Here is a 22,342-nt window from a genome sequence, read left to right on the forward strand (position 1 = left end):
CTCAAAGTTCAGAAGGCAGTGTCAAACTCCCTGGAACTGGAGTACAGACGGTTTGTGAGCTGTCATATGAGTGCTGGGACCAAACCTAGGTCTTCTGCAAAAGCAGCCAGTGCTATTAACACTAAGCCATCTATCTCTCCAGCCAGCTCCAAGGTTAATTATATTTTAATCTCATGTGCGTGTGTGTATGTGTGCGTGCAAGCATGCTCAAGCTTTTGTTATTCAGCTAGGCTGGATATTTAAGGTCACAGTTACAAACAACCCAGCCATGAGTGTGCACAGTTTATTTCCTGTTTTTCACATCCTGTCTGTGTTGTGTGGAGGAAAGCACACTATCTCTGTAGGCAGTGTTGGCTTTATCAATCACGCTGATGTTTCTTGACTCTCAGTCAACAGGAAAGGTCAGCTAGATCCCAGGGCGGGGGGGTTTCTTTCCTTTCCGATGTCCCTGTCTTTCTATTCTGTCTCAGTTCTATTCAAGTCCACGTCAGTGAACCGATGAGTTCACTGGGGTTACCGACAAGTGCGTGCGTGATGGGTTACTTACAGGGGTACGGGTGACTGAGACGGCACCTACACTAAAAAGTTCACCCTAGCATGGGAAAACATGGTGGAAGGCTGCCTCACTGGAGCCCCTGACACAGCCTGCAAGGCTCCAGAAAGTCTCCTCTGGCCAGCAACAGTGTACTGCCTATATGATCTGAGGGGCTTCCTAGGTCTTGTGAGTTTCCTCAATCTTCCTTTCCCTCTAAAAACAAATGATCCCCACTGAGGAAATTGCTACACAGGGCAGGCAGAGCAAGAGTTGACTGAAAGATGGGTACCATCTTGAATATACAAATGTACAATAAAACCATAAAGGAGGCTGGAGAAACCAGCTAGCCTGTTAAGAGCACTGGTTGCCCTTCCAGAAGATCTGGGTTTGATTTCCTAGCACCCGTAAGGCAATTCAAACTGTTAACGCCAATTCTAGGGTTTCTAATGCTCTCTTCTGGCCTCCTCAAGCACTGAAAGCATGTGGTGCACGGATATAAACGGAGGCGAAACACCCATAGACATAAAAATAAAGTTAAATTTTAAAAAGATATAACCATAAAAACTTGAACGAAACCTTGCATTTTTTCGAGATGGCATTACTATGTAGTCTAGAATGGTCTCAAACTCAGGATCCTCCTGCCCCAGTCTTACTAGTGCTGGGATGTAGGCGTGCACCTAGCCTTAAACGCTGTACTTTTGGAGAAGTTAACTTAATGCACCATCACTTCCAAAAGTCTGGCTCGAATAACAATTTTTGGACGCGGGGAAGGGAAACTCCGCAAAGATGGGCTAGATCCCTGCGCTTTCATTATAGCCTTTTCCAATCTTACAGCACATCCCGCCAGTTTAACTACCAAACACTTCTCTGCCCTGAACAAACTGTGTAACAAATGGTGCCAAGTCTGTCAGGGGACCCAAGGGGATAAAACACACGTTTCTACCTCTGCAAATCTCAGGGCAGTCATCAGGAAGGGGTTGCAACGATGCTCCAGCAACCAGAGCGTGGAGCTGTGCAGGCCTGAACCCAGGCGCACCGTCCCCAGTCCAGGGCACTTCCACGGGCACCCAAACGCCCTCTGGGTCAGCGGTTTACACTCCCGTGTGTCCGTCCTCTATTTCTGTTCTCCATCCTCCACCTGGCAAAGGCCAGTCTTGAGAGAGGATCTGAGTCTCCTCTTGCTACATCTATGATGCCATGGGAAGCGTTTTCACGTGAAGTCGCACGAAACGCGACGCAGCGTGGCCCTCGCGGCGGCCCGTAGGCGCCGGCTTTTCTCTTCCGGGACACCTCTCTCGGAGATCTTGGTTCAGCAGTCTTGCCGTAAGTGCTGTCTCTTCTCCAAGAACCGCTAGGTTTTTGGATGATCGGTAGCGGAAGAAACCGCCAGTGTCCTCACGAACCTTCTCCCGGAAGCCCCGGGGGTCGCGGCCGGAAGTACGCAGGAGCTGCGCCTTGACCTCGCCGTGTCCAGTTCCGGGGTTGTTCCACTCCGCTGTCCAGGCCGTGTTGTTGGGCTCCCGCTTCTGCTTGGCTGCTGCCTCCGGTATACTGGCCCGGCCGGACCGAGCCGAGCGGAACCGAGCGGATCCGGGTCCACCCGGCCCGGCCATGAGCGCGGTCGCATGATGCGTCGCCGCCCGCGCCGCTGCAGCCGCCGGCCGCGAGGAGCCGCAGCACTGGGCGACCCCGCCCGGGCCTCGGGTGAGTGCAGTGCGTACGGCAGTCGGGACCGCGACCCCAGGCTGTTCCCCGCGGCTTCCTCGCCGCAGTCCCCTTGGGGGTCTCCTGCCTTTTCTGCCGATCCCGCAGAATCGGACCCCGTTTGCACCCGCAGCCTTTCGCCTGACCTTGGGCGCGACACCCCGCTCCGGAGCCCAGTGTTCTCTGTGGCTAATGTCAGGGTTGTCATAAAGTGCTGTCACCCGTCAGTGAGCTGTTAAGTTTTCGTAGGCATGCTTCGTCGCACGTCTGTCTTCTCCAATCCTATCCCTATCCCCTTTAACGGGGGCTCTCATTCTTTGTCGGTACCCCCCCCTCCACTGCCCCCAGCCCCTGTCCATGGTGTTAAGGGGGTAGTTACTCTGGAAGGGCGTCTTGGACAAGCAGGCTAGCTTTCAGGGTAACAAGGTTCAACTCTTCTGCGCTGTCATCACTTCTAGAACTAAGTCCCCTCTAGCTATTAAATAGGCGCATTTTATTAGCTCGTGAACAACCAGTTTATTGTGGCAATTAGACTGGAGTAATGAAAGCCACAGCTGAGTCCTCTATAGCGGCTTTCACGGTTGTGTGTGGCGCAGCCCAAACCCAAGCTACAGTCTCCTTCTCAGTCCCCTTATTGACCGCATTTGTGCTTATTTTACTGGCTGGGACAGCGGGTCATCTCCATTCCTTCCCACATCTTTCCCAGCTGCCCATCAGGACAATGATATTTCCAATGTTGTTTACAACTCTCACTTACCTAAAGTTATGCTTTTAAAAGATACCTTGTTAAACTTGCACTTGCCGCAGAATTGGGTGTCATGAAAGGCTCTTGGGGTATTTTACAAAATGGGCTAATGGGAGTGTGAACAAAATTTCATTTTTTGAACGTTGCACAAGATAGACCGGCTGGAAGTGTGGAACTTGGATTGTGTACTTTGTCGAGTCACTGGTAGGGCACACTGGCTTCTGAATTGAGAGCAGGAGAGGACAACAGTGAGTGAAGAGGAAATTTCCCTCGGAATTTGTTCCCAACTATTGACTCGGGTGTCAAATTAGAACTCTTCAGCTGGACATAGTGGGTGCTCACCTTTAGTCTTGGCACTTGAGAGGCAGAGGCAGGTGGATCTCTATGAATCTGAGCCAGTCTGGTGTACGAGCGAGTTCTAGGACAGCCACGGCTACACAGAGAAACCCTCTCTCGAAAAACAAAAATAAAAACTCAAATTAGAACTCTGTAGCCCTGCTAATTGACCTGTCTTAAAGCCAGCCCTTTCCAAGAATGGAAAAGTAGGCATGTGTAGCCCCCAGCATCCAAGACTTAGAGGCAGAGATGAGAGGACCAAAAGTTTGGGTCTGCCTCAAGCAAAACAAAGCACAATGGAAAAATATTAGTGTTACGGGAATGGCCCTTGGTCCAAAAATCTGTGTGAAGCTTTAAGAGTGATTTTGACTAGTCAAAAGTATGGATGGGATTTTATATTCTTAATGAAATTATTACTTGCTTGTTTGAACTTCAGTGATGTAAAACAACACGATAACAATAATAACCCGAGGGAATGAGACTAGAAGTTAGTCCCTGCTAAAGTAACGTCTGCGGTGCAGTGGACGTGGTTTTGCTGTCCACTCCAGAACGCCTAGCTTCAGTCCCCATTGGGCAACAACATGGGATGGTTTTCTTTTGTTTGTTTGTTTGTTTGTTTGTTTGTTTGTTTGTTTTTCCCGAGACAGGCTGTCCTGGCGCTTGCTCTGTAGACCAGGCAGGCCTCTGTCTCACAGAGATCCGCCTGCCTCTGCCTCCCGAGCACTGGGATTAAAGGTGTGCGCCACTACTGCCTGGCATGTGATAATTTTCTAAAGGTAGCTTTTGAGGGACATTTCTTAAAAGTAACGTTTTGATCATAAAAGTGACATGTTTTTAAAACAATTGATTTTATGTGCATGCGTGCGTGTATCTGCCCCATGTGTGCATGCAGGTGCCTGCAGAGGCCAGAAGAGAGCATCAGATACCATGGAGCTGGAGTTACAGGCAGTTGTGAGTGACTAATGGTGGGTGCTGGGAACTGAACTCAAGTCCTCTGGAAGAGTAGCATGTGCTCTTACCCACTGAGGCATCTCTCCAGCCTGTGCACACTTTCTAAAGAGCACAAGAGCAGAACTCAGAAAATCAAAACTCATCTCCAGGGCAGGGTGAACACTGACACCTTACCGTGGGACACTCCAGCTTTAACAGCTGAGGAGAGTGTAAGTCCACTATGAATATTGCTGAGTTACAAAATTTAGGGGAACAGCCCTGCTTTTCACACTGCACGTTGAGGTAGTGTTTTCCAAAACCACCCACTTGGTCATGGTTCATAGGAAGGACTCAGCTCGCTGAGGGAGATAATGCTCAGTTGGTTTATTATAGGAAAGGCTGCAAATTAAAGTTAGCCAAGAGAAAAGAATGGAACCCAGGGAAGTCTCAAATATCAGCATCTACCCTCCTCTGTGGTCCCCAGCTCCCTGACATTGCTGAATGACATTGCGTATGGAGTATTGCTAATCCAGGCCTCCTCTGATGAGGGGTATGATTGGTTAGTGGAGCAGTGGGCAGCCTTCCTTCCAGCTGGATGGACCCTGTGACACCCAGAGCCTCACAGGACATCACATTGTTAGGTTTTTGTTTTAACTCTTCCTACTTGAAAATGTAGCTCTTTGCTTTATAACTAATGACTGCCTTTCTAAATCATGGAGGAGGCAAAGGTCAGTGGGAGAGCTGTCAGTTCCAGCTCCCTTCTATCTAAAAAAGTCTCTGGAGTAGGGTGTGGTAGTGTGGCTGTTGTCCTGGCTCCAGAGCCTGAGACAGGATTGCCTGGGCCCAGGAGTTTGAGCTAGCCTGAGCAACACAGCAGGTCTTGGTCTGGCTTCCTGATTCCCTGTGCTCCGTTTTTGCTGCTATCTGCAAAGACTTGTCTTGCTGTTCCGAGCCCTGCTTACTGCTGAACTTCATTCCTATAAACGTGTCATAGAATTCTGCTGCTTCTTGAATGATGTCCAGACTGTGTACTATGTCTTATTGGCACAGCACCTGGTCATTTAAAAATACTGTATTCAATCATGGCTTGAAGATGGTGAATGAAAATCAGTGAGTGAACACTCGTGCTAGGCAGAGAGGATGAATGTGAATTTTAATTGGAGGAAGGAGCAGAAGCCCAGAGGAGTACCTTGTGGGAGAAGTGGAAGGACTGAGCCTTGACACGTCTGGAGGAGAGTTCAGTAAAGCAGCTGTGGAGGAATATGGACCAGATGGATTTGGGGAATGGAACTGAGATTTTGAGTTATAATTCTTGAGATCTTGCTCTGGGCTCCTTGTCATCTCTGGGGAAAGAATTCAGATGAGACATATTATAGTGCCATTATGGAGGGAAATGCAGTGTGACAATGACCAGAGAGCTGGTCATGCTGTCCCACATGTTTAGGCAGGCTTCACGCTATGCTCCTGAAGTCTCTGGAACAGATGACTTTCCTGAGAGGTGCCTTCCTGTGCAGGTGATTGACAGGCCAGTGGATTAATCCTTAAGAGACAGGCAAGGTTCATCTTCGATCTTTACCAGGAAGCTAGGGAGAAATCCTAGGATCTTTCTGGCAGTTCAGAAAGTCCTGTCTCCACCCAGGGCCAGTGATAACAACTCAGATCCCATTCTACCAGATCCAAGTCCTGCAGCTTCAGCTCCTGGTTTTCCAAGTTGCTGATTGTGAAGGGTGGGTCTGTCCTCGATGGCCTTTGAACCTCCTAACTAGCCAACTAATGCAGAGATGCCCAGAGGCTTGAGTTCCATAGGATGAGGACTATCTTCACATACATCATGGAGGGGTAGTAACAGACATGGACCAGAGCCATAAGTAGTCGTGTCCTCTGGCATATAGGAGAGCAGATTCATTATGCATGCACGTTGAAAGCCTCTGAGGAAATCCTGGTTGTTTGAAGAAGCCAGGCTCGATGCTTAGAGCACAGCGGGGAGGGTCCACCAGCTAGAGAAGTGTCAGTCTCCCTGGAGACAAACTTTCTAAGTGTCATTGACATGTTTTGAATTTTCAGATTTCTGCTGCTCCTTAGAGTGCTCTTTCTCAACCCTGAGCTCTGGAGGGAGTGTATGCCAGCAGAAGAACACAGTGGAGGCAGAGTAGCCCCATCCCCATATTCACAGGGTGTATTCGAATCACTCATCTCTAAGACTTGGCTCCTCATTTAGCAGCAGCGCTCTGTGTTTAGTGAGCTGCATCAACACTGTCTGCCTCGAGCACCCTCCCTGCCCCACTTTTTCCCCCAGCCTCAAGCATCTTCCCTGTCCCCATTCCCCCACCAATCCAACAACATGCAGTATACACCCTGCTTTTCCCTTTCATTCACCCAGTGTTGGGCAGTATAGAGATAATGCTCAAGAGCCTCCCTGGTGAGGATGTGGGAAACAAGCAGCAAGGAAGAAGCCAGCCAGAGGGGATGTGTGCCCACTCTGGATGACTGTGACTGCAGCCTGTGGAGGGTCTGTGCACAGGAGAGCACGGAACCGACCTGGCCCAGTCCGCAAAGGGTTGCACTGAATGCAAGTGGGCAGGCCAGTCAGGTAAATAGAGTCACTGAGTCTACAAGGGAACTGGTTGGAGGCGAGCTGAGTGCACAGTGCCAGGATCTAGGTGGGCAGGGGAGGTGGAGATGTGGTCAGGTTGGGGGCGGTTCTGGGGGTCATGGCTTAGATGTGGGGACTGGAGGAAGAGGCCAGTGAAGGTGAGTTCTTAGCATTTGACCTTGGTGGCAAGATGGTGTAGTGTTGTGTATTGAAATGGAAAGGGGTGAGCTTTTAACAGTGCAGGTTCTGCTCCCACTCCTGCAGGAGAATGTGCTAGTAGTCAGTTGATTGGCAATGATGTCTCCAGTATGGGTATTTTCTAGATTCAGTTCCTCTTTCCAACTCCCTGGGCCTGTGATTCCCCAAGACATCACCTCAGAGAGCGTGGAAGTAAAGAAGTCAGGACCCTAGCTAGGCAGAAGTGGTGCACGTCTTTAATCCCAGCACTCCGGAGGCAGAGGCAGGCGGATCTTTGTGAGTTAGAGGCCAGCCTGGTCTACCAAGCAAGTTCTAAGACAGTAAGGGCTGTTACACAGAGAAACCCTGCCTTTAAAAACCAAAACATAAAGAAAATAAATAAAAATTTGAAAAAAGAAGTCAAGCCCTGTCCTGGGTGCTCCCCAGTTGGAGACCTGTGGGCAGGTGTGGCTGCCGAGGGGAAAGCCCAGGGGTGCCTTCCATCCTCCTGCTGCCCCCTGCTTCCGTGTCTGTGCTCTCCACTTGCAACCTTTGTGACCTGCAGTGTTCCCAGAGGTGTCTTAGTGTGACTAAATATTTTAAAATACACTTCTAGAAAGGTTAAATAAGGCTGTTACTTGCAGTAAACAGACCTTGCCAATGTGTTGATACTTGGCTTTTGTTGGGTGTGTCTGTATTTTCTTCAAGGTTAGTAGTTTTTTAGACTTAGTAATTGGAGGAGAAAATAATGGATTCATGTGCATGGGTGATGAGCATGACGTGAGAGGCCAGTTCTCCACTCAGGCCTGTGCACTACAGTGAACTGTGCTTAGAAGCACTTTTCACAGCCTCTGTGCCAGTCACACAGGCTGCCCATTTGCCACACTGAGGGTTGGCTCCCTTTGAAGTCGTCCCCACTCTGACTTAGGTACCCTTCTCATCTGGCTGGTGACTTGCCCAGGACACTTGTCAAAGATGTAGGTGTACTTGACCACATGGAGGAGTCTATTGTCCTAATGGGTGTCCCCTCTGAATGCTTAGGTTCCTACTGCCATCCAGTCTTAAGGAGTCCTGTATCTTCCCTCACTCCCAATCTGCTGCTGGGTCTCCTCAGGACCTGGTCACCTTCAGGTTCTCACTACCTGTGTCTCAAACATCTGCCTCTCCATCCTGGACTCTGACTTGCAATTCCAGGCCAAGTCTTGCCTTCAACCCCTACTTTTCTGTACCATCTTTTTTGCTGGCCTGCCACCCTATTAGACCATGAACCCTGGCAGAGTCTTCAGACAGAGAAGCCAGCCTTCTACAGTGCTTTTGGCACACAAGATTCTAGGAACCGTGGGTACATGACTGCATTTTTCTTCTTTCTTTTCCAGGCTCCACAGCTGTCCCTGAACCTCGCTGCACTTCTGCCCCCCCCCCCCAGCCTGCCTCTCTGGGGGTGGGCTGCTTTAGTCCCTGCTCACCCTACATCTTTGCAGCCAGCCTATGAGACCGGAAACTTGTAATATAGATTGGGATTGGTTTTGAGCTTGTGGTGATCCTTTGTCTCTGTTCCTGGGTGTTAGGATTAAGGCATGAGCCACCTCCTCCAAGGGTACATTTAAACAAGTTCCCTCCATCCTACTGTAAGAGCGGACAGTCACTACCCTCCTTCAGCCCCCGCAGCCACCCATCTGGGTAGCTGTCTAGTCTCCTGCTGTGTTCAGTTTACGGCAGCTGTGCAGGGCGATGCCCTTTCACTCACTCTGCCACTTAGCGCTGTTCTGCGTCTGTGAGTGCTCCATGTCCAAGCTGCGGCATGTGGACAGAGTCAGCTTTTCACTCGTCTTTTGGAGCATGCCTTCAGCAGTATGAGGAACACCGCTGTGCGCACTCCCACAGGGGTCTGTGGGAATGCTGCCTTGGACCACTTGGGTGTTCTGGATGTGAGCTCTCCCCAGGCCAAGGCTAGCCATCCCCCCTCTAGCAGTTGGCTTTCTCCTCTTCCTCCCTACACACATGGGCTCCCATCCCTCTGAATCAGAACTGCACTACTCTGGTGGTCATAAGACAAATCCAAAGCAAGGACAAAAGAAAGGAGCCCCTGATACGAGCCTTATCTCACACTCAATCCAGTGGCTTAATCAGCTTACTTGGCATCTGCTCTTGCATCCCCATAGTGTCCACTGTGGGCGGAATGCGGCATGGTCATAGCAAGGTGCCATGGGTGCAGGGGAGTGTTGTGTAAGCCTGGGAGATCAAAAGTGTCCTCCGTGTGACTGCCAGTGTGAAACGAGGGAGACACTGGAGAGACTAAGAAGCAAGGCTTCCTCATCTCCCTCCAGGCTCAGCTGCCTCCTCTTACTCAGTTGAAATGTTAACTTTTTGCCTGCCTAGCATGTCTGAGGCCCTGCTGGAGTCCTGCTCTGGGAAAGAGTTGTAACTTTCTTAGCACTGAGTGACCCAGGCTCCTGGCACTTTGCTGAAAATGACAGGAAGAGGTCCCTGGTGACACGTGCACCTTGTCTGTGGTGGCTGACTGTACCAGCCCTCCTGGTTCCCCTCCCTGCCAAGCCTCCTCCTTGGAATGGCCATGTTCCCAGTGCCCCAGGGTCTATGGTGAGCTTACCTGTCCCCACCTAGCCGCATGCTACTGGGCTGAGGCCTCTCATTCTAAGCCAGAGCAGTGGTCATCAGCTGGGTAGCTTTGGGGGCTTGCCTTGCAGACACCCCAGATTCAGTGAGCCCCAGTCTTATCACTCCCCACCAACCTGCAGTTTCCATGTTCCAGAGGCTTGTGAGCCCTGCCTGTCCTCACCGCACTGCCATTCTTCCTGTGGCTGCCCAGTAGTCCCCTCAGTCCCTACTCTTCCTGGCTTCTGCCCATCTTTGCTTGGATGAAAGGAGGCAATAGCTTCCTGGGTAACAGTCCCCCTGCCATCCTCGTCCTGCCTTGATGCCAAGTGCTTTTTGCTTGCTACCTCCTTAAGATACCTGTCCTCTTACCTGAGTTCTGGTGCCTGAGCAAGGCACTTAAAGGAATGCTTAGTGGGTCCCAGCCCTGTCCCCCATCACAGCTCCCTCTCATGTGCTGTGCCCTTCCCACCTTGCTTCTCTCTGTGTGTTTTTCATATCTGCTTGTTCAGGGGTTGCCGTGTGGCCAGTCATCTTTCTTGCCCCTCACCCTGGTTCCCAGCCAGAAGGAACTGTCACTGTCTGCTCTCCTTTTGGAAGCTTTCAACACATTGTTTGGGAGGCTCAGCCCCACCTTGCAAGTATGGGAACCCTATGGATGAAGCTCTGGTCTTGAGTTGGTTTTTGTTGTTGTTTTTAAGTGCCTGGCTCTTGGGTGCCCAGCCCCAGGTGATGAGGTGTCTCTGTCTGCTGAAGAAGTCTGCTTTCTGTGTCTGTATGTAGGGCACTGGTGGTATGTGACCATGGCAGCCAGGAACTTTCCCAGCCATCAACTCAGTGTGAGATCAGGGTCCCAGGTAGGCACTCAGGGCATAACAGGGTTAGATGCCACATCCCTGATTCTTAGAGAAATCGATCATGGACAGATACTAATTCTTGAGTTCCTTCTGCTTATGTCCACATGACCACAGAGCCTGCAGCCACAGATCAGAGTAAATGGATGATAGCCTTGGCTCACAAATGCACTGATCAGGATGTGGCGTCTACTGAAGCTTTTTCCTCCAGCTCTGCCCCAGTTCCTGGGCTGGCATTTTACCCCTGCTTCTGTTCTCATGGAAGCCTCACAGATGCATAGGGAAACATGTTTTTAAAGTGTATTCTTCATCTGTTTAAAACAACTTAGTGAATTGTTAAAGCATGGTCTCACAACGTAGCCCAGGCTAACCTCAGACTTGAGGCAGTCCTAAGTGCTGGGGTTACAGCCGTGTGCCACCACAGTGGGCTACTTAGTGAATCTTGCTTTGGTAAATCCATGTACCCATGTCCCTTGCTTCGGCTAGAAGGTAACCAACCTCTTGACTGGAACCTGCTCCAGTTTCCTCAGAAGCCTGCTGGTTTGTCTGGTCTTCAGTCCCACAGGAGAGTCCCTCTGTCTGCTTTCACTCGCTGGGAATTTCGGTGTTGTTGTGTGTTCATTGTTTTCTTTCTGTATGAATATGCCTTTCCCCGCCTGTCTCCTGCAACTCCATCTGCAGGTGGCCCTCACTCAGGTCTAGCACCTTCTCTTGGCTGCTCTGCAGGGCCTGGAGCTATTGCTCACTCTTAGTCACACTCTCGCCCATCCTGTGACTTCTTCTCTGCTGAGAGAACAGGAACTCCTGGACATAAAGGTGAGGCAGCTGTGGCCTGCCTGTCCCTGGAGCGTGTCTGTCTGTCTGTCTTTCCCTTCCTTCTTACCTCCCTCTCTCTTTCCCTTTCCCCCTCCTTTCTTTCTTTCTGTGCCTTTGAGCCAGAGTCTCTCCTGAGTCTTACAGTGTAGACTTCAGACTCATAAAGATTTGCCTGCCTCTGCCTCCCCAAGTGCTAGGACCAGAAACGTGTGCCACCACACCTGGCTCCTGGAGCTTTCTTGAAGGATTTAGGCATCTGGATTTGTATCTAACATGAGGAGGGTTAAAGAGACTAAAGTAAGTTATTGTAGGCTATAGTGTGTGCCCTAGTCTTAACTGCTGGGTCCTGTGACTTAAAGGCTTGAGCCCATGAGTTGGAGGCCAGCCTGGACAACTTATAATACCTTATCTCAAAAACATAAATAATAAAATCAATAATTTTGTTTCCATGGTTAATTTGCTAATGATTAGAAGTCAGAAGCCCAGTGATTTCATGATTTTGGACAGTCCCAAGTGCAGAGCCTCAGTGCTGCTGTAGGCTGTGTGTGTGACATCTCGGGTTCACAGACTGTGCTGTGCCCTGCTCTACCATAAAGCAAGTAACCTGTCATTGAGTTTATTGTCTTGCAGGCCACATCACACAGGACAGCATGCGCCTTACAGTACTGAAAAAAAGGCACAAGTGTTCCCATGATGCTTAGAAGCAATTTGTAAGGTGAGTCTGTGGCTTGTATGTGTGTGACAGGTCTCACTCTAGCTAAGACTGACTTCAGACTTACCATCCTCTTGTCACAGCCTCCTGAGTGCAGATAAACCCCATTAGTTTGGTGGAGATGGAAGATGGTGCTTTTCCTGTCACCTCACCGACACCAGTGTTGTCAGGGTTCTTCCTAGAATCCGAGTGTGGCACCAGCAGACTGTAGTGTTTGTTGTTGGGGCATGGCTCTTGGTGGGTCATGTGGCTCCACATCCCATTTCTCGGTGCTAGCCTTGTTCTGTGTCTGCAGTGCTTTCCTATGCCTTTCCTCCTTTCCCCTGGCACTGCTGCAGTGGATGCGGTGGGGCACACTCACAGACAGCTGCAGTGGACGCGGTGGGGCACACTCACAGACAGCTGCAGTGGACGCGGTGGGGCACACTCACAGACAGCTGCAGTGGATGCGGTGACTTGGGTGGGGCACACTTACAGACAGCTGCGGTCCTGCTGTGTTCAATGACCACCTTCTTTCAAATTTGTCCAGGAATGGCAGCACATGCTTGTCATCCCAGCTGGAGGGTCAGGAGGTCCAGGACAACCTGGGCTGCATGAAACCTTGTATCAAAGAAAAGAAAAGAAAAAAGGAAGTGAAGTGATGCTGGATCTTGGGCTGTTTTCCTTCTTTGGTGCCCATGGATTTTGCAGGCATGCAGCTCATGTTATACACTGCCAGCCTGACGTTCTACCACAGCCCTCTGGGGTGTCATTCTTATATGGATATCCCTGCCACCTGTACCCCAGGAAGAGCAGAGCACTCAGTGCCCTGGAGGCTCTCATGGGACCTAAGCCAGGAAGCACAGCAGTGCTGGTACCACTCAGTAGTGGCTGTGCCCCTGTGTGACTTGCAGCACCCTGCTGTCCAGGGAGAGCTCAGACTGTAAACATGGAATTCTGACCCAAGAACCTCTTGTCTGTGTTAGCCAGGCTGTACCTTACAGAGGAAACCAGAAAACAAAGGGATCCTGGCCTGTAGAATCTTTCAGCTGGAGGCCTTGATGTTCCTGGCCCAGTTACAGTTTGTTGACAGAATTGGAAATTAGTTGGGTGTGGTGGTACACTGCCTTCAATCCCAGCGTTTGGAGGCAGAGGCAGTTCCAGGCTAGCCAGGGATATACAGTGAAATCATGTCTTAAAAAGAAAAGCGGTGGGGGTGGGGTGGAGAGACAGTGGCACTCACAGGAGAGTGTTGGATCTACGAGGGCCTTTCCTGTCTGTCACGTGTTCCTTCGAGCAGACAGCTCTTGCTCTGTGCAGGTGTTCTCTGTCTCCGTGTGCTGATGTCGGGCAGGTAGCAGGAGAGGTAGGTGAGTGGAAGCTGGCTGGTGGACATCCTGAGAGCTCAGATGAGGCAGAGCCACCCAGCTTCTTGTTGGTCTCTCCGAACCAGGCTCAGCCGGTGGTGCCTGAGACTTGGGACCCTAGGTACAGAACCAGGAAGGAGGAGCTATGCAGGGTGTTTATAGGTGAGAGAAGCAAGGTCCTGTGTGGCTTATTGGAGTCTGCCCAGGAAAGCTGCATGTGGGCCTGAGGAGGGCAGCTCTGGCCTGCATAGATGTCCCCATGAAGCTCTTTTGCTCTCCTTCTTCTCTGGCTTTGGAAACAACGGGGTCTCTTCTTGCCCTGGTCTGTGCTGCGTGTCGAAGTTCTGTACTCTGCAAATGGGGACACCCATTGGCAAGTATGTTCCACTTATAATTAAGAAAAAAAATGTATGTCCAGACTTGAAAAACCATGCTGCTGGTTGGTGGAGCCTCAAGAGCACCACCCCCCTTTTGCCCACCTCAGTGCTACTCTGGAGGGGGCAGGTTCACCTTGGTGCCCACCAGCATTTCCCTTCCATGTACCAAGGCCAGGACACAGTCGGACTCTCCCTCCCCTCACTGCTTGTCACGAGTGTTTCCACCCTTAGCAAACATGATAAGAGGAGGACTGGCCGGGCAGGGCAGGCACCGCAGGCAGAGCAGTTCCTGCTAAGAGTCCAATTCTTTAGCTGCTCTGACCTATCTGCTCTTGGCAGTCGGAGGCCATGGGAAGTACGGGGAAAATCTGGAAAGAAAGAATGGAGTCATAAACAGAGGGGACCTTAGGAAGGTTAAAATCATATGCTAGAAGCTGTATGTGATTGAGGAAACGAGAGGCAAGAACAGGAGCTGTCCACAAAAGCCGCCGCACACCTTCCACTGTAACCTGGGGAGGAGGACGCTGAAGCAGTGGAGGAAATTGCAAGCTCAACCTGGTGAGCTTCTAGGAAGGGGAGGATGGAACATCCTTTGCCTGTGCTTCTTTCCCTATGCCTTGGTGACATCTGTGTTGAGGAGGTGAAAGTCCTGTCTAGAGCACAGACAGGTCAGGTCATTGGGGACAGTGGTGTCCAACGGGCTCCTCTATGCTGTGCTGGATGCTGTGATTCTCTACAGCTGGTGCCTTTCGTATCTCTGTGGTGGTGACAGTTTGTGTGCACAGGCAAACCCCACACTGAGACCCCTTGGGTCTCACACAGCAGGACATGAGGTGAAAAAGGCAGAGATCGAGCCCTCAGCTAGTTTGTACTTGGGCTCTTTTCTGCTCAGCGTATTTGAGCTGACTTTGCACATGTTGCTCATCATGTTTAAGTGTGTAAGTGTGTGCGTGTTTTTGCCCAGGAGCCTCACCAGCTCTCACCCCCTCTACAGGGTGTGTCAGGGAATCATGCAGCCATCAGGACACAGGCTCCGGGACATCGAGCATCATCCTCTCCTGACCGACAATGACAATTATGATTCTGCGTCCTCCTCGTCCTCCGAGGCTGACATGGCAGACAGGGTGTGGTTCATCCGTGATGGCTGTGGCATGGTCTGTGCTGTCATGACATGGCTTCTCGTCGTCTATGCAGACTTCGTGGTGACTTTCGTCATGCTGCTGCCTTCCAAAGACTTCTGGTACTCTGTGGTGAATGGCGTCATCTTCAACTGCTTGGCGGTGCTCGCACTGTCGTCCCACCTAAGGACCATGCTCACTGACCCGGTGAGTACACAGCGTCTCAGGCTTGGAGCATCCAAGGATTCTGTCTTGATGCTGTCAAGGAGCAGCTCACAGCATTGACACAGATACGCAGCAAGCATGAAGAGTGTGTTGGCTTCCGAGTGGAGGCAGTCCTGTACGTCAGTTCCTCAGTTCCTGATGCCATGAAGGCTCAGTTCAGAGCTTCCAGGGCAAGGACAGCTGCCTCTCAGAACTTTGACACACCCTTTTTGTGGTCACCCCAGAGCCAGGGGAGATGGCTGGGACTTTCTTCTGGCAAGGGCAATCGGAAGGCCATGTGGGAGCAGTCCCCACAGACAGCCACCACACTGCAGGGGTATGAGCCATGTGTGTTCCTTCTGATAGAGTTCTCAGCTTCTTTCCAGCACTAACTGTTAACCCTGGCACAGGGACCCTTGCATGTAGAGTGACTTGTGCTTGTGTCTGCCAGTTTCCACCCAGGAAGGTGACAAGAGAGGAGTGCTGGCTGTGCAGCTCCTTGTAAACCAGTGGTCTCAACATAGGGGTAGTGACCCCTTTGGGTCACATATCAGATATCCTGATTGGTTACAATTCATAACAATAGCAAAATTAGTTATGGAATGAAGTATTAAGGTTAGGGGTCACCACAACATGAGGAATATTAGGTTCGTAGCATTAGGAAGATTGAGACCCACTGTTGTAAGCTTACATTGCCGTCTAAGGTGGAGACAAGGCTGCCTCCCTGCCATGTTGAGATCCACAGCATACCCTTTGCTTTCTCTCTTGTCTGAATCACAGTGGCCTTGGCTAGCCTATCCATGGAAACAGAGCTGTGTCGTAGACTGCCATGGCCTGCTGTGCTTGTGGGCCTCTGGCCATACTAGCTCACGTCCTTAAAGTCAGTACACCTGGGGCTTCAGAAGCTTTTGTTTTCCTAAAACAGGGTCCTACTATACAGCCCAGGCTGGGTTCAAACTCAGCCATCCTGTATCTTCCCTCCTCAGTGCTGGGATTATGGGCATGTTTTTACTGATTTTTTTTGTAGGGGAGGGAGCCTGAATAGTTAAGAGAAGGTAGCCCTGCGAGGCTCTAGCTGGCCTGGAACTCACTGTGTCAATTAGACTGGCCTTAGACTAGTGGCAATCCTCCCGTCTCTGCCTCTCAAGGGCTAGGATTATGGGTGTGAGCCTTGTTTCATTGTTCTGCCTTCTTTTCACCCAATCTGAATTCAATCTGTGTGCACAGGGCGCTGTCCCCAAGGGCAATGCCACGAAGGAGCACATGGAGAGCTTGCAGCTGAAGCCTGGCGAGGTGATCTACAAGTGCCCCAAGTGCTGCTGCATCAAGCCGGAGCGTGCCCACCACTGCAGGTATAGCCTGCACTCGCAGCTGAGCCCAGCCCGGGTCCAGCACCCAGGCAGCACCTGGAGTCCTGTGGGAGTTTGCAGACGGTGCAGATTTCAGGTCCCTTTCCTGCTGCAGGAGACGAATGCACAACAGCCAGAGGATGACATGGTGTCCGCGTGTTTCCTGGCCTGGTTGCCATGGCTGGCACATAAATTTTGTAGCTGGAGAAACAGGTCTCTGTATGGTTGCTGCCCTTCATGCGTGGCAGACTAGATGCATGCTCCTGTAGACATACTGCCTGACAACAGTCCAGCCTGCAGACACGCATTTGAGCATCAGCCTTTCTTGGGCTCCGTCTGCTGGCCTTTTCTGCAATCTCTCATTTGTCCTGCTGTGCCAGGACTTGGTTTTAGACAGGCTGCAGTTCCTTGGGGGTGCAGGATGAACTTGGGATACTTCTCTATTCCTGGAAATCTGTTAGACTTCTCTGCCTGTCTGTGGACTGAGTCCCTGTGTGTGCACAAAGGTGGAGTGTCATCTCCCATTCGAGTGTCTTCTTCTAATGGGTTGGGATTTCCCAGGGGGAACAAATAAAGATAAGCAGGGCCATCAGTGCTCTGCAGTAAGAAAAGCAACACAAGAGGGCTTTGTCCCTGTTGGCTGTGGAGAAAGTATGGGAAGAGGTATATCTTCCCAGCTAGGCCAGGATGCGAACAAGTGTGCCATGGCAGAGAGAGTAGTGGCCTTGGGCTGCGGGGAATGGCTATGAGCGTGAGTTCCTTTTTGGGGCGGTCACCTCACAGTTCTGCACGTGCAGGAGTCACTCCATTGTGCATTTAAAGTGGGTGAACTTCCATGGCAGGGAACTTCCTCCTCCAGTCCATTGTAGATGATCTGGCAATGTTTTGGAAGCTGTTAGATTGGCATGTGCACTGGGGGACATGCAAAGAATCTACATCTAACAGAGTGGCATAGTTACAGAGACCAGGGAGCCAACTATTGCTGTCACAATGCTCACAGGATGCAGTCAGTGATGTAGGCTGTTTCAAAAGCTCAACTGGTGGCAAAGTCAGGCATGTGGGACAGTGTAGGAAAAGGCACAACCCATGCTTGTAATCCTAGCACTTGGGAGACTTAAGCAGGGGAATAGTCATGAGTGCGAGGCCAGCCAGTTCGAGACCTGTCACAGGTGTCCCCAGCTTCTCCTCCTTGGAGTCTGTCTGCCGTCACTGGTTTCCCCAGCACACAAGGCACTGAGCAGTGCACTCTCCTTCGCAGCATCTGCAAGAGGTGCATCCGGAAGATGGACCACCACTGCCCGTGGGTGAACAACTGCGTGGGAGAAAAGAATCAGAGATTCTTCGTGCTCTTCACTGTGAGTGCAGACGTTTTATGGATATGGGATTGAGCTGGATGTTCTGAAATTGAACCTGCTAGAGTTGGGGGAGGGGTATTTAGCCTGGCTCCCCACCTCCCCAGAGCTGATGACTGTGTTGGCCCATGCAGAGCACAGTCCAGTGGTGACTGTGTGCTACTTTTACATCACCTGCTGGCTGTGGATTTGTCTGTCCCTCTCAGTTGCCATTGTCATACACTGGGCCTTCACACATAGAACTCATTTCCCCTGCTTATTTTGCCATGCAGCTGTTGGGCTTGATCCACTGTGGTCTTGCATCAGCTTCTAGCAACTATAATTCACTCTTCCATGCCACCTTTCCCCCATCAGGGGTGGGGTGTGTGTGTGCATGTGTGTGTGCGTGCGTGCATGAGAGAGAGAGAGAGAGAGAGAGAGAGAGAGAGAGAGAGAGAGAGAGAGAGAGAGCGCCTCTGCTTATAGGATGACCAATTGTTAAAACAGCTAACCCGTCTCCCTCCTTCTAGATGTACATAGCTCTGTCTTCAGTCCACGCTCTGATTCTCTGTGGGCTTCAGTTTATCTCCTGCGTCCGAGGACAGTGGACAGGTAACTGAGGCTCTAGGGGTCATTCCTGAAAGCACTGTAGTGGCGGGGACGAGGGGTTCTCAAGGGAAAGTCAGGCTCCTGGATGGGAGGGAAAGCCTTAGTCATAATTACCTGAGTTTTGTTTGTTGTAGTTAGTTCTGTTTGTTTGGTTTGGTTTCTTTGAAATAGGGTCTAACTTTGTGTCCCAGGTTGGCCTTGAACTCAGAGATGATTCTTTTACCTCAGATTTGTGGGTGTTGGGATAACAGGTATAAGCCATTATACCTGGAAAACAGGCTGACATTTCTTAAGATCAGAATGTGTTAGTTTCACCCCGCTATTCTGCTTGTTTGCTGACCCCTCATTATTGAATTCCTCCTCGTGGCATGACAAGTTTCTGGTAAATCATCTTAGCTACTTGTGGACTTTTGAGACTAGACGAGGGCAGGATTGCCACTGTCCTGTCAGCCCTGTATTTGCTTTCTGGCTAGCTTAGTTGGTCACTGTTCACGGCTGGCTTGGGGTGGCCTGATAGGGTTTCCAGACAGCTGTAGCTCAGACTGGCAGCTGAAGAAGGGCACGAGGGGCTACACTCTTGTGACAGTGTGCCTCCAGTGTAGAAACTCCCAGGTGGGCACACAGTGTAATCACAAGAGTGTCCTTTCGGGCCAGACTCGCACCTCAAGAAAACCAATAAGTTCAAGGCCAGCCAGGCGACTTAGTGAGACCTTATCTCATAGAGAGAGCTGGGAGTGTAAGTCACTGCTAGAATGCTTACGTGGTGTTTGTAAGCTCTGAGTACAATCCCCAGTACAGCAAGTGCTTCGGGGGGGGGGGTGGGGGGGTGGACTGAGATTGCTGGCTGGAGGGGGTGGGCAGGCTGTGTGCTGGGCAGGCTGTGTGCCAGCTTCTTAGGGAGCTCAAGTGGGTCTTGTACAGTGGAAGCACATTCCTTCCAAGAAACCTGCTGCAGGTGCCAGGGGTGCATGAGTGTAGGGCCCCCTGTGGTGTAGGGTGCTTGTGGCGTGCTGACCACCTCACTCTTGTTCCCAGAGTGCAGTGACTTCTCACCTCCCATAACTGTAATCCTGTTGGTCTTCCTGTGCCTTGAGGGCCTCCTGTTCTTCACGTTCACCGCAGTCATGTTTGGCACCCAGATCCACTCGATATGCAATGATGAAACTGTGAGTCTTGTTCTGTGTCTGCGGGGGGTGGGGTCTGATTTGGGGTCTTAGACAGCCTTGGACCCCACAGGACCCCATGGCCTGTGTTTGGTGCTCCCTCCATTAGCGCAGTGTTGTTTCTGGGCCCTGGCTTGATTTAGTCAGTAAAGCCAAGAAGGCTCTGGGTCTCAGGAACTCAACCGCCCTCCTGCCCTTGCAGGCCTAGAGTAGGTGCTGCCTAAATATCGGATTGAGTAGGAATTCTAGCAAAGTATCGGACTCATGCAGAGGGTCACCGGTCCTGTGAAGAGCCGCCACCAGGCTGACTTTGAGACTGTTCCATGCAGATGGCTGCAGCCTGACTGTGCGTGAGACTGGGAGGAGCACTGGACAGTACCCAGCTCCACACAGGCTTGGGAGGTCTGGTGACAGACTGTGTGTAGCCGTGTATAGCTGCGTGCAGCAGCGGGCTGTCTGTGCGTCTCTCCTCACTGCTATTGTGGCTTCTCCTTCTGCTTCCAGGAGATCGAGAGGCTGAAGAGTGAGAAGCCTACGTGGGAGCGAAGGCTGCGGTGGGAAGGGATGAAGTCTGTCTTCGGGGGCCCCCCCTCCCTCCTCTGGATGAATCCCTTTGTTGGCTTCCGATTCAGGCGACTGCAAATGAGGGCTAGGAAAGGGGGCCCCGAGTTCTCTGTATGAGCCTTCAGGGCAGGAATGTCTGCAGACAGTTGATGCTCACCAGCCTGCAAGCACAGCAGCCTTGTGGGCAGATGGAGCTGGCCAGCTGACGGGGCCATGAGCAGCTTCATGGACTTAGGGCCACAGGCACTTGTCAGTTTTTGTATGTACTGCCAGGAGAAGCATGCAGCCCGAGGAGGCCATTCTGTCACCATCCTGACACTTGGGATGTCATGTGGGCCATGAGCATCCATCCCATAGGCAGAGCTGCTTCTCGATCATGAAGAAAGCCAGCGCAGCAGCTGCTGGGAGTCCTGCTGGCCCATACCCAGCACACTCCTTACCAGAAGGGTTTCCACAGAGACTGCGACTTGGAGGGCTCCGACACCTAGCACTGAACAGTGAAGATGGCTTCCAGAACACTCCCTGCTGTCCAGGAATAGGCATCCTTTGACCCTTCCAGCAAGTCTGTATGTGCTCATCTGTGTGTGTCTGTGTGTGTGTGCGTGCGTGTGCGCATGTGTCAGAATCAGCAGTGTTGTTCAGGCACGTGTGTGGTAGACAAGCTGTCTTTCAGACTCCAGTGTTTCAGGGAAGTGGGACGCACTGCTGGCCCTTGCTGGCCTTCTATGAATGTATCATAGTGTCCAGATCCAAAGAACAGGCATGCCTGCGCTTGGGCCCGGCCTCCTGCTTTTATTTCATTGAAAGTTTAGTGTTTGAGGGTGTGGAGCTGAGGTTTTGTTGTTCCAGCCAAACTAACAGCATGCAACAGTCCCTCAACAAGGAAGGTGGTGGGTGCCCTGTGCTGAGGCCCAACACTGTGGGGGAGGGGCCATGGGGATCTCGGCACGAGAGAAGCAAGTCGCCTTGGCCCCCTCTGGGCAGGTGCTGCAGGGGGAGACAGCCTGGTGCCTGAGTGTCAGAGCCGTGACATGATGGCTTTCTTTCTCTACCCATGGCACTGCAGTCAGAGTGGACCCTTGGTGCGGGCTTAGAATTACGTCAGTACACACACAGCTCCCCTCAGGGGACTTGCCTTAAACTTCTAGGTTGTTCCTTTGCTGCTGAGTGAGAGCGGTCTGACAGAGGCTGGGGACTGCCTGTGAGTCCGCTCCCATGCAGAGACACCAGTGTTTCCCTGTTGAGACCAGCTGCCTTTCTGTCCCTGTGACACCGTGACTGGTTTTGGTGTCAGTCGCTTTTGCCCTGCCCTCATCTGGGCTCCTATGCTACTGAGGTGAACCACAGGGGCCTGCGAGCCTAGCCCAAATGCAGTGAGCAAACTGTGGGGCCCGAGTCACTGCAGAGGGACAGCGTGGCCTCGGATTGTCTCTGCATTCATTTGCACATGTGTCTGGTCATGCAGGCTCTGGTGGTGTCACCCTCCAGTGTGGAGTCTGTGGCGGTGAACCCAAGCTGAGTATACTTGACTTTTCAATTCCTCAGTGTGATTTTATATGAAATAAAGTAACCCGTCCACAGTTCTCACCCTCCTGTAGCCCTCTTCTTCCTGGGTGGCCGGCCTTGCTCTTCTCCAGAACCTACTGCTCTGTGCCTGGGATGGGATGTGGGCATCTGGGCACAGCTCCCAGAGTAACCTGTGCAGCTGTTGCCTGACTAGGTAGGGTTTTACTCTGAGACCCCTTGATTTTCTCCTAAATAGCCTTGGGATTTTTTTTAAATGTATTTTAAAATAAAAACTAAATTTGAGCATAGAAGCTGGTCCCTGTAACCTCCCTCAGCCCTTGGGAGGCTAGGGCAGGAGAATTGATTGCTGTGCCTTTGAGGCCAATCTGCTGACAGAGTCTAATTGACCCAAACATGTGAACACACACTATTAAAAACCTTTCCAAGCTGGGCAGTGGTGGTGCACGCCTTTAACCCCAGCACTTGGGAGGCAGAGACAGGCAGATCTCTGAATTCAAGGCCAGCCTGGTCTACAGAGCTAATTCTAGGACAGCCAGGGCTACAAAGAAAAACTCTGTACAAACAAAACAAAACAAAAGGTCTGGGGGTGGAGAGATGGCTCAGCAGTTAAGACTGCTTTTCCAGAGGTCTTGAGTTCAATTCCCAGCAACCACGAAGTGGCCCACAAACACCTGTAATGAGATTTGGTGTCCTCTTATGGCCTGCAGAGATACACGCAGGCAGAGCACTGAACACT

General features: G+C 51.3%; 1 protein-coding gene across 1 annotated transcript; it reads left to right on the forward strand.

The window, feature by feature from the left end:
• The first annotated feature begins 1,830 nt into the window (after window positions 1-1,830).
• Zdhhc7 (zinc finger DHHC-type palmitoyltransferase 7) lies at window positions 1,831-21,659 on the forward strand. The gene is made up of 8 exons (XM_057754108.1): window positions 1,831-2,239; window positions 11,937-12,021; window positions 14,736-15,066; window positions 16,291-16,415; window positions 17,671-17,767; window positions 18,274-18,355; window positions 19,388-19,518; window positions 20,020-21,659. Exons 3-8 carry the CDS (start codon window positions 14,752-14,754, stop codon window positions 20,194-20,196), a joined length of 927 nt encoding a protein of 308 aa, XP_057610091.1. The 5' UTR covers window positions 1,831-2,239; window positions 11,937-12,021; window positions 14,736-14,751; the 3' UTR covers window positions 20,197-21,659.
• Window positions 21,660-22,342: the final 683 nt, after the last annotated feature.

This window comes from Chionomys nivalis, chromosome 21 (assembly GCF_950005125.1).
Source record: "Chionomys nivalis chromosome 21, mChiNiv1.1, whole genome shotgun sequence".
NCBI lineage: Eukaryota > Metazoa > Chordata > Mammalia > Rodentia > Cricetidae > Chionomys > Chionomys nivalis.